Source organism: Sinocyclocheilus grahami, unplaced genomic scaffold (genome assembly GCF_001515645.1).
Source record: "Sinocyclocheilus grahami isolate Dianchi unplaced genomic scaffold, SAMN03320097.WGS_v1.1 scaffold946.1, whole genome shotgun sequence".
NCBI lineage: Eukaryota > Metazoa > Chordata > Actinopteri > Cypriniformes > Cyprinidae > Sinocyclocheilus > Sinocyclocheilus grahami.
In genome coordinates, this window is record NW_015506125.1 from 285,465 (window position 1) to 297,962 (window position 12,498).

Here is a 12,498-nt window from a genome sequence, read left to right on the forward strand (position 1 = left end):
ACAGCGCTCTCTCCACCTTCAATACCACGACTGAGGTGCCCTTGAGCAAGGCACCGAACCCCCAACTGCTCCCCGTGCGCCGCAGCGGGTGTGTGTTCACGGTGTGTGTGTGTTCACTGCTGTGTGTGTGCACTTTGGATGGGTTAAATGCAGAGCACTAATTCCAAGTATGGGTCACCATACTTGGCCACATGTCACGTCACGTCACATGTCACACATTAAAAGCTTCAAATTTACAGTGTAATGTCTATTTATTCAAATAATGTTTTACTATGGCATGCGTTAAATACATATTATATGCAATAAAGGTAATAAAAAACAACAATGCCATTCATTTGTAAGGCCCTGTCACACAGGGATGTGACAGGGCCTGATGTGACAGGGCCTGACGGTCGGCCATTTTAAACTGCCATTACTCAGCCTGCTAGCATGCTAGCATAAAAACTGTTAACATGCAATCAAGAAATTCAGTGACTTTTTTAGACATGTTTTGGATTTTTAAAAAATTCATTATTTCTGGGATGTTTTACCGTGACAGGGCCTGACCCTTTAGCTCGTCCTCCTAAAAAAAACATTCAAAAACAAGCTTAAAATCATACAATTCAATGACAGAACTCACCCTTGATCAGTGTCAGCTTCACCTCAGTCAAATTATGTCACTTCCTTTGAGTCATACCTTTAAAGGAGCATTACCACATTTTATGTTGAGTTTTATGTAAACGTGACAGGACTGACCGAAAACATGGGGACAGTTGTAAAATAGTATTTATTTGTAGAATTTATGTATAATTTCATGTTTGATGTGAATGATAACAACTTAAACTTGTTTTTTTCTAAATAACAGTTTTTAGCATAACAAAACTATGAAAGCTGTAGGTCAAATTTGACTGAGGACAAGGATTTGTAATTTTCAAAAGTGTTTTTAATCAATTTAAAAATATCTGAGAACCTAATGAATGACATATTCCTTTACAGAACAACTCACAGAAATCAACCATCAGTCAGTTTTAGACATTTTTTTGGATGTAATACTTTTTATTCACTGTAACAAGTCAAGGACAGATAATGTACATTTCTGGTAGAATGTCCCTTTTATAAGATGACTGAAATTTTTATTCTTTTTATTCTTACTTTTGGAAACCTAATTGTTTTATAATTACTATTATTTTTTTTATGATTATTATTTCTGTTGTTTATAGAAGTAGTAATTTTGATAATAGTCAATATAAAAAGATATAACCACACACACATTGTTTGTCCACAGAATAATTACACGTTATTAAATAAAAATCGTTCCCGCACGAACCTCTACCTCCGCCAGCAGGACCTCGATTTCAGACTCAGTAAAGTTTTTATTTTTCTTTGTGCTCGTCATTCTCTAGCATAGAGATTCGGATATTGGCGAGTGCTCTTTTATATGGTAAGGATATTAATTAGGGGGCGTTTACAAGGCGGAGATCTGACACCAGTCAGCTGCGCACAATTTCAAGATCATTTGTGATTTATAAATGTCACTTCTGGAAGAGAGGCGTATGCACGTGTTTTTGTGCGCACTTAGGCACTTTTGAGAAATGATCTTAGAACAAATTTAGGACTGTTTATACGCAACATTTTATAAATGACCCCCGTGATGCTCACTGCGTGAGATGCTGATAAAAAAATCACACACACAACCTTTGCAATGATACCATAGTTCATCATAGCATTACACTTGACAATGGTCATAATACAGATGCAGACACTGTCTTGACTTTTTAAATTCCGGTAATAACATTGGACATTTTAATTTTATTTTGACTGCTGAAATAGAAATGCCCCCAGTTTTAATTTCAGATCATCTTAAATTTACAATAAGTAACATTGTTACCTATGCATACCTTGTATGCAGTGATACAAGTTACCAGAGTGTTACCAGAGAGGTAACAGTAATAAAATGTGACATTAAGTCTCAAGTATGTAAGCACACTATTATTGTGTAATGAAAATGTAAATGCTGGAGATTGCATCACTCAATGTGGCAAGATTAAATATGCATCAGATCAAAACAATTACAGGTTTTTCTGGTTGAAGGAGGCCTCTCCGATTTAGACGGCTAACCTTCACTCACCTTTTCCAATCTCAGCTGCGGTAAACAAGATGGGTCGACAGGGAAAAGTGGAGAGAGGGTAAGTGGCCAAGGCCCTATTAAATTAATCAGGCAGGCGAACACTTGGCTCATTTTGGATAGATTAAAAAGGATTATAAATAGAAAGATGCAGTGCACTGCTGATGTTGAATCCTGCCCAAGTGTGAGCACATGGCCTGTGTGGAAGGGTGTTGCTGAAAGTGGCAGGGGCAAGAATGGCCAATCTTCATGCTGGCCTGTTCACTGTGGCATCGCTTTCAGGTCACCAGTCTCAGCCTCCACATGTGTAAACAGCTAACGATAAGAGCTGCGATGCACTGTGAGCCTTTACACTCTCTGGAAAAGTGGTGCGAAACGGAAGAAAGGGGACACTTTCCAGCTCTGGAAAATATTTTCCACAAAATAATTTTCTGCTAACCAACAGCATCACAGGTACTTTATCACCCTGAAACGTGTTTATATGTCTCATGTATACATCACAGCTACACTCTTCCTGGCCAAGAATAGAAGCAGGACTTACAGCTGACTGAGACACTTGGCAAATCACTATACAGGACTCGTGCAGAAAGATTTTTTTTTAACCCAGCTTCATTGGAAAAAACGTGCCTGTGGACGTTTCTGCAAAATGATATTACGCTGCTTCTTGCACGTTTAGTGACACTATTAAAGTGGAAAATGTCCAGTGAGTGGAGTTAAAAGCAATTTGGAAATTAAATGACTGTTGTGTGGTGCTAAAAGGTTAATGCTATATTGAATCTGAAAAGAATGTTCCACCTAAACCCTACCGATAAGTAATCATAAGATCAATACACATTTCCTGAAACATCCATGCCAGTTTATCTTGCTTCTACAAAGCCTTTAAGCTTTTTTTTTATTGTGATCCATGTCATATTTTATGGGACTCCTACCCAAGCATTACACATTACAAGTACAATGCTGTACCAGGTGAGCTACTAAGCAAACTTGTCAGAAAAGTCATACATATGGAGGTGTGCCAAAATATGTTAGAATACAATTTGACCCTTTGCAGGGAATTTGTTTGAAAGGCCATGTGACCAATCATGATGCCGAATCATGATGCCATTTTTGTCCAACAAACAAACCAGTCAGGAGAGAAGATTAATGTCGGTGGGCTTAACTTGAAAAATGGTGTGTATAGCAGTCGAAACAAGATACCTTCTGATGTTTATTCATGTTTATTTCATACTATAGTAAAGAGGAAGAGATGATCGGTTCACTGCCGTTTGAACTAAGGCACTACAACACATTAAAAAGTCACAAAATGGTAACTATTGTTTGCATTTCTTAAAAAATTACCCAATTTGAAAGCTGAGACTTTGTTTCATACCAAAAGTTACCTGCTCTGTCTTGTCTGTTGACAGATTGTCAGTTTCCACTTTGCTCCGCAATGTATTTTTCACAGCGTGAGAACGTGATGTGTGGCGTCAGAGCACCATGACTTGTCGGATGTAGCAACAGTAATGAAGGGGGGCGGGACTTTGCGAAGGGTCAGTTATGCACTATGATAAAAGTGTTTTCAAATCATAACATAGTATTGTTCTATATATTGTTCAACTACTGTTCTGTAGGTCTTTATTAATGTTTTACCCTGTGATCATAATTTGTATAAACAGGAAAAAAATTGTGTTTTACTGCCGCTAGTATTCATTTCAGCTGGAACCTGCTGTGATCAATGTATATGTACGTTTTTTGAGTTTTGCAAAACCCTGTTTTTCAGTCTGTATTTCCTCTCTTTGTAGCAAAATGTACATACATTTTGACAGAGGCTAAAAGCTAAAGCTCACAGATTCAGCTGGTTGATAGTTTAATCTGGCCTGTTAGCCAGCTGTACCGATCTGATAAGAGAACTAAAACAAGGCCAGAGAATCTAAATATAGACCCTGCCTTTCACAGTATTATTAGGCTTGACCTACGAATGACTGGGTCTTTTTGTAAACATTATTTTGGGCTGCTGCCCTTCAAAAATACGCAACCATAACCATTCATAACCCTCATGGGGTTGTTCGTAGGAAAATAATGTGTTGACAGTTCCAAAAGCAATTCATATTTTGTAGTATTTGCGTACATGTTGTATTTTTAAGATTACATTAGGGAACATCCTGAAAACATCTGTATCAGGAACTCTGCTTGAAGGTAAATAATCAGCATGTTGTTTTTGGACATTACAATTCTTTCCTTACACCCCAGAGGAATGAGCAACCCTGGATGTGATATTATGATTCTATGCTTTAATAGAAGAATACTCATGAAAGAGATGCTGAGAGAATCCACTGTTCATCTGTTGCCTGTGAATGATATAGCAGAAACACGACTAGAAGAGCATGAGGCAATGTGACAAGCTTACCGATATTTTAAAAGAGCACCTGAGGCTGGGAACATGAGCAGAACGTAATAGTGCCTGCTATACATTCGATGCCAAACAGGCTTCGTTTACAGTCATAGCGGGAAGGCTGCTGTTTGGCGTCACTCAGCGGCGTGGCTATTTTTGGCGCACAATGTCTATATATAGCATACTTGTAAGGTCATCTGGGTCACGTTCGCCAGTGTCATCTCAACATAAACAGGAGATGGCTGGCTAAAAGGGATTGTGGGTAATATTTCCTGTCTCACTAAATGTGAAACTGTTTCAGCCTGGTTATTATCCCGGGGGATGGGATGATTATTCTCCATCTCTAAAACAGCTTGGCCTGAAAAAACATGAATGAGGTTAAGCTCTCTCTTGCTTTCTCAATGTCAGTCTATTTTCTTCTCTATTAATATGAGTGACCAAACAGAGCCTGTTTATTACATTTGAACTAAATCAATCATACGCCAGAGGGAAAAAAATATGTCATTATCATTCCAAACGTTTTAATTGCCACTACTGTATTGTAAGTGTAATGGCACTGTACTGTGTCTATCTACTTGATTGTAAACAAGACATTTTAATTACAGTAGTTTGCATTCAAATAAATAACAGAAATATAAAGAAAAATTTTTCTGAAGGTCTCATAAAGTTAATTAACTTTGTTTACCTCAGTGTATATGAGTGATCAAACAGAGCTTGTTTTCAGATTTATTTCTTTATTTCAGTTCATTGAGAGTGACCAAACAGAGCCTGTTTATTACATTTGAACTAAATCAATCATACGCCAGAGGGAAAAAAATATGTAATTATCATTCCAAACGTTTTAATTGCCACTACTGTATTGTAAGTGTAATGTACTGTAATGGCACTGTACTGTGTCTATCTACTTGATTGTAAACAAGACATTTTAATTACAGTAGTTTGCATTCAAATAAATAACAGAAATATAAAGAGAAAATTTTCTGAAGGTCTCATAAAGTTAATTAACTTTGTTTACCTCAGTGTATATGAGTGATCAAACAGAGCTTGTTTTCAGATTTATTTCTTTATTTCAGTTCATTGATCACACAACTCAGAGAGGAAAGAAAATGAATTAACTGATTTATTTATTGATCCCACTAATTATTATAAACTACTGTACGAATGCAATAAAGATTAAAAACAAATAAATAACAGAAAAATCACATGTAGAGAGAAGTTTTGAATTGTGTTTTGAAGTTTTGAACAGTGGTACTAATCTATATATATACTGTATATATATATAGTGTCTAATATGTTACTGATCACTAAAACCAAAATCGTATGGCATCAAAAGTTAGCAAACTAGACTTAAAACAGAGAAATCCCTCAGAGTTGATGCTACTTTCAAAACTGTAGTGACCAAATGACCGAATGATCTAAAAACTCTCAGAAGTTAGAGAGAGACTTTAAGTGGCACTCGTTCCTGGCAGCCTTTGTTTGGTGGTGTTGAATTCTGGTAGGACAGTCTCACAAATATAACAATCAGTATGACGCCTGTAAACAAGAACATAAAATGTGATTGCAGGAACTGCAAATTGTATTATCCTCTTCCGTTTCCAATCATTTCAGGATGTTCTGAATGAGCTGTGTACACGTCTCACCTATAACTCCCAGAGTTCCGAGCAGGACGCCCACTGTTGACTGAATAGTGGGCATGCCCTGAAGCTGTTTTGGTGCTGTTCTACAGTTCCCTCTCACATTGCATGGGCAAACCGTCACTGTGAGAGAAAAAACAACCATTGAGCTCTTTTTAAATGCATTAGAGGGGCAAGGAAAATAGGACATATTTATGGAGCACTAGGTGAGGGTGATTGCATCGGTGAGGTCTCGTGGGAAACTAGCATGAGTGTCAGACACAGAGAAAGAGAGAGGAGCCATGCACCTGTGGCCATGCCATGCATCACTGGAGACTGTGTGAACAGGATGTTTCAAGAGAGAATCTATTAAACCAATGAATGTGAATGCATGACCAAGCAGACACAAAAACACACAGCATTGGTTCTCAACCTTTTTGACTCAAAGGCCCCCATATTTGCAAAGATAATTATGTCTGCTGTAATTACAACAACACTGCTTGATATGTTAAATTAAACATGATTCACTATATATATGATTTTAGATTATATCTTGTTTTTATTTAGCATTTTAATTAAGTTTTATTTTTTTATATAATTATTAATTAATAATAAATTAATTTTAAATCATCCTGTGGCCCCCTTGAGAACCCCTTGTTGTCAAATAACGTACATACACATACAATATGCTCAACATAAAAACTATCTGTTTTTATTCAATTAAACTTTTTTATTTAATATGAATGAATCATATTTAAATGTTCTTTTCAAGACCAATATTTTTTTAATTAACCTGTATGCATGTTTTATTTATTTTTAAATGAATTAAACTTCAACTGCATTAATCCACTTTTTACAATGTACCTTCCAGAGAATATGCAAAAGGAAAAATCTAAATAAACATTGATTTAACATGAAAAAAAATCTCACCTATTTTCACAAACTCACATCAGTAAGCTTTATGAGAAAACAAGGCTCCATCATTACAGATACTGACTACATTAGTGGTAAATTGTTTCACAAATGTCCTCTGACTGAACAGTCATTAAGCTTATTTGTACATTGTTAATAATGTGAATGACGTGACTCTGCTTGCTTTATCATGGAAATGTGGCTTAATTGCATTTCTTTGTGTTGGGGGAATATTGTGAGAGATCTAAATTTTAAAATGTAATTTGTGACCTGCAGTGAACATTACAGTCTCCAGTGAGTCCATTTAACATTGTGTTCAGACAGCTAGTGAATGCAATGTATGAATGTAATGAAATGACGTACATGGTTTCTTTCTTTACGTAAACATGCTCTCTTTTCATTCATTCAGTTCTATGTTAGTCCGTGTATGTTACCTGGCAGATTGATGAACGTGCTTCTGGGTGGAGAGCTGCTGTCTGAGATGGTAAATGGTACGATGTAAACCTCTGGAGGCAGGTATGGGACATTCAAAGACAGGTTGGTGTGAGTGTCTGTGGAAAAAATGAAATCCATTTCCATGAAAGATTAGTCATAAAGAACAATGTTATTGCTCTGTCGGCTTGACAATATAAATATTAGTAATGCACTAAAATATGTTATCATCAAGTTAGTATCCATAGCTAGTAACATGATAATAATGTGCTAAAACAGGTTAGCAACATGTTAAAATGCTAGCAATGTGCTAAAACAGCTAAACAATGTGCTATAACATTCTAGTAATGTGTTAAAATCTGTTAGTAACATACTAAGACAATGCTAGCAACATGCTAAATCTTGCATTCAATGCCAACTAGCTAGCTGTATAACATCTATATAACCATCAAACTTAAAACTTTATTTTAAACTTTCAGATGAGGCTTTGTCAAGCCAGCATCAAAGTTTGTCCATACAAACATTATTTTCTCTAGTTATTGATACGAGTTATAATATTTACCCTTGACATTAACAGAAATACAGTAATTAGGTGACAAAACATTAAACTAAGTCAAGCAGTCGAGTGTAATGCTGCTGAGTAAATCTTATGGGAAAACTCCTCACTCTGCTCAATCGGGATTTGGCCGTGTGACGCAAAAGCAAGAACTCAGTCCAGTAAACAAGGGGCTGTTATCAGTCTGTGCTCTCTCTTATCAATGGTCCAAGAAGCCCCACTACTGTCCTTTGACACTAGAGTCCTTTAATGTGCTAGTCAACAGGGGACTAAAGGGGGTCACCAGTACTAAACTAGTACAGGATTATCTCTCACAGGTATCTCTCGTCAGAGGTGACCAATATGTTGCCCATAGCCTCCACATCAAAAGCTTTCTGGTGGAAGCACTTAAAGAAATGTATTCTACACAATATAGACAGTACACTACAACTATCCATTGGGCCTATTCATAGTTTTCATTCACGTGACTGGCACGGAGACCGGGAAAACTGCAGCACAAGCGTGTCAATTTTCCATCTGTTTCAAGCCCTGAATATTTACAGTGGGGAAAAAAAGTATTTAGTCAGCCACCAATTGTGCAAGTTCTCCCACTTAAAAAGATGAGAGAGGCCTGTAATTTTCATCATAGGTATACCTATGATGAAAATTACAGGCCTCTCTCATCATTTTAAGTGGGAGAACTTCCACAATTGGTGGCTGACTAAATACTTTTTTGCCCCACTGTAGATCACCTCTCAAACGAAGAAAAACAAATATATGTGATCAGACTTCATATTTTGGGCATGTGCAATCCATATACAGCACCTGCCAGTATTTCAATCACTAAAAACAGCAGGATATCCTAAAACTATTACCATGAAAAACACTTAACGATGTGATTTTTAAAAATATCAAATTCAGTGTACACCTTACTGATGATGCGTACTAAATACAGGCAAGCAGATGACATCTTATTTGCAATTTTGAATCTTTATTGTTTTATCCTTAATTCAAATTCAGGAACTGAACTCCATCAGACATTAAAGACGTGGATGTGCTTGTGTCATGAGTGGACATACACATCAAACAAGCAAAGACACGTGTTCATTTACATTTAGTCATTTTGCAGACGCTTTTATCCAAAGCGACTTACAGTTGGGGAAGACACAGGAAGTGCTTGTAATACCAAGTTTTAGGCAATGTTCAAATAAGTACAAGCTAGAAAAGGAAAGGAATAAATAAAGAGAAAGAAAAAGTTTTTTTTTATTTTTTATTTAGGATGAAGTCAAGTAGCGTCGAAAGAGATGAGTTTTCAGCTGTCGCTTGAAAATTGTCAGAGATTCAGCATTCCGGATAGGGGTGGGAAGATCATTCCACCAGCCAGGAATGGTGAACGAGAATGTTCTGGAAAGTGATTTTGAGCATCTCTGTGATGGTACCACGAGGCGTAGCTCACTAGAGGATCTCAGTATTATGGAGGGGATGTAGATTCGTAGTAGTGAGGGGAAGTAGGTGGGTGCTGAGTCTGTGGCTGTTCTATATGCAAGCATCAATGTCTTGAACTTGATGCGAGCCGCAACTGGTAGCCAGTGTAAGGAAATAAAGAGAGGTGTAACGGCAATGTTCAAATAAGTACAAGCTAGAAAAGGAAAGGAATAAATAAGAGAAAGAAAAAGTTTTTTTTTATTTTTTATTTAGGATGAAGTCAAGTAGCGTCGAAAGAGATGAGTTTTCAGCTGTCGCTTGAAAATTGTCAGAGATTCAGCATTCCGGATAGGGGTGGGAAGATCATTCCACCAGCCAGGAATGGTGAACGAGAATGTTCTGGAAAGTGATTTTGAGCATCTCTGTGATGGTACCACGAGGCGTAGCTCACTAGCGGATCTCAGACTTCTGGAGGGGATGTAGATTCGTAGTAGTGAGGGGAAGTAGGTGGGTGCTGAGTCTGTGGCTGTTCTATATGCAAGCATCAATGTCTTGAACTTGATGCGAGCCGCAACTGGTAGCCAGTGTAAGGAAATAAAGAGAGGTGTAACATGGGCTCTCGTGGGCTCGTTGAAGACCAGTCGTGTTCAGGGTGAAATATAAATTGAGACCTACAGACGCCAGACTACGTCATCCCTCACCATCATTCCCGACACGCTTTAATGATGGAGCATGTAAAGCTGGATGAGTAAAAAAGGAAGAGAGAGAGGTGAGTGTGAAAAAAAGAAACTCACTGTTGGATGTCTAAAGAACAATTAGATGAAAAGTCAATGAAAGTACACTTTTAGCCTCTCAACCAACCGGCCCCAGCTGTGAGATCATATAAATTAAAAGCAACATAAATACCCCATGTCACTAGAAGGGGCCTATTTTATCCATTAACAACAAGGAAAAAAAAAAAACATGAGAAAAACTTAGACACAGACCGAGAAGAAAAAAATTGAGCGTGAAAGAAAAGGAGTGAACAACAGAATCAAAATCTATTGGATTCTGGTCCGTGACTCAGACGCTGCAACTAAGTCAACCTGCTCACCGGCATGAGCTTGGCACATTAATGATGCCTTAAGCTATCAGGAAGAAAGCCATTACGCTTATTACATCCAACACATATTCGTCTGAAGACACTAGACATGGAGGGCAATTTCCTTCTTTCTCAGTACGCTCTTTTCCCCAGACCTGCACTGTGTGTGTGATTTAGCAGGTGGAACGCATTACACCCAGCTCTGATGACATCTCAATTTGACTGCACAGATGTTACTGCCACAGAACAGCAGTTTTTTTCTTTTCAAATCTCTAATTTTATCCACATTGACGTCATTGCTTGAGGAGGTCAACGTAACTGGGTTTGTCAGTGTTATTGTGATTATAGAATGTTTGGGCAAATTAAGATCGTCTGACATGTAATTTTGAAATGACTGACAGACAAAAAGATTTTTAAAGACGGGCCACGTAGTTCTTGGGTGGCAGGGGAGATTTGTCACTTCACATTCAATTTATTCAATACGTAGAGGGGCTGGAAGTGGGTCAAGAAAGAGACAAACCATTGATAGGCGTGAGCTTCCAGTTGCGGCGGACAGTGGCGTCACTGCGGAGGGAGAAGTTGAGCCTTCCTCCATGCTGGGGCCCATCGCTGTCCCGAGAAGCCAGAACCAGAGCCTGATCCTCCCAGCGAGGTGTACACAGGTATTTCCAGGAGTAATCGCCCACCAGAACTGGGCTGTTGTCATTTACATCCAGAATGTGCACTGTCACCAGAGTGGAGGCCGACAAAGAGGAATTACCTGGAGAGAAGAGGTAGCAGAACTTATGAATCATTTTCATCTTGAGCTGTACTTAGTGTGCATTTAGTGTATTTCAGTATGTTGCTGTTTGGAAATGGTTGCTGTTCTAACATGGATGGCTCACTCATAAATGAAGACATTTTGAAGAATGTTGGTAACCAAAAAGGTTTGGTGACCATTGAATTTCACTGTATGCACAACAAAAGACTGAGACATTTTTCGAAATATCTTCTGTTTCAGATGAAGAAAGTCATTCAGGTTTGGACTGCCATAAGGGTAAGTAAATGATAGGGATGGGCGATATGGGCTTAAAAATATATCACGATAATTTCTGATATTTATTGCGATAACGATATCAATGACGATAATTTAGGGAATCCCATCTCTTTAGAGAAAAGTTTTATCTTTCCTATTTTTACCCAAAATAGGGTGTTGTGAGCATTACTGAGTACACACGTAATGTAATGACTGTTTAATTCATATTGGAAACCGGAGGGCGCCCTTGCGCAGAAACTCCACATATGCATAGCAGAAGTAATGCTCCAGGAAAAAAGTATCCAGTGATCGCTGTAGCTGAATAAATCGCAGATAGAGACATTTTAACTGAGGAAACCTGAAGACAATAAACATGCGACTGCACAAAATATATGGTATCTGTGTTCTTCAAGCAATCTTGGGTATTCATTCAATAAATTCGTTCGAACAGCTGAATCATTCAGGAACGAAGTACGTGACTGTCTTTATGAATGGGTAATTGAATCATTGACTCACTGGATTCGTTTTAAAACGCAGTTCATTCATAAACGAATCACCGCTGTGTTTGAATGGCGATGCGCAGCGGCTCAGCTGTTACTTTAAAAAAAAAACTATTTTTTGTTGTTGAAATAGAGCAAAATAAGGCAATTGTGTTGTTGTCAGACAATATAAGTCACTTAATATTAGCTTCTTGTTTAATGAACTGTTGTATTAAATCAATATCACATTTGCAAACTCCCTTAATAATCATTAAAAGCTGCCACTCATCTTAGTTCATCGTGATCTCACAAAACTCCATTATAATCGACGAAGCTCTATACACTGCACAATGAATAGGCTATCTTATTTACACCCCGTCAACACTGTGTTTGTTATATTGAGAGGATATGTCTGTGATACATTACTCAACGCTGCAGAAACACGTACGTATATTAGAACCTTTGAAGCTCCCTCAGCGCAAACACAAATATGCTGATCGGGTCCTAAATATTATTTCATAGTCGCACGCA

General features: G+C 37.8%; 1 protein-coding gene across 1 annotated transcript in view; it reads right to left on the reverse strand.

Moving 5' to 3' along the window:
• Positions 1 to 5,845: 5,845 nt before the first annotated feature.
• The window catches only part of LOC107564550 (cadherin-17-like), a 14,228-nt gene continuing 7,575 nt past the window's right edge, over positions 5,846 to 12,498 (reverse strand). Inside the window, exons 4-7 of the mRNA XM_016249657.1 lie at positions 10,994 to 11,233; positions 7,435 to 7,551; positions 6,116 to 6,232; positions 5,846 to 6,008 (exon numbers count right to left, since the gene is read on the reverse strand). Of these exons, the coding sequence (XP_016105143.1) occupies positions 5,908 to 6,008; positions 6,116 to 6,232; positions 7,435 to 7,551; positions 10,994 to 11,233 (575 nt within the window). The 3' untranslated portion in view covers positions 5,846 to 5,907. The remainder of the gene's footprint in view (positions 6,009 to 6,115; positions 6,233 to 7,434; positions 7,552 to 10,993; positions 11,234 to 12,498) is intronic.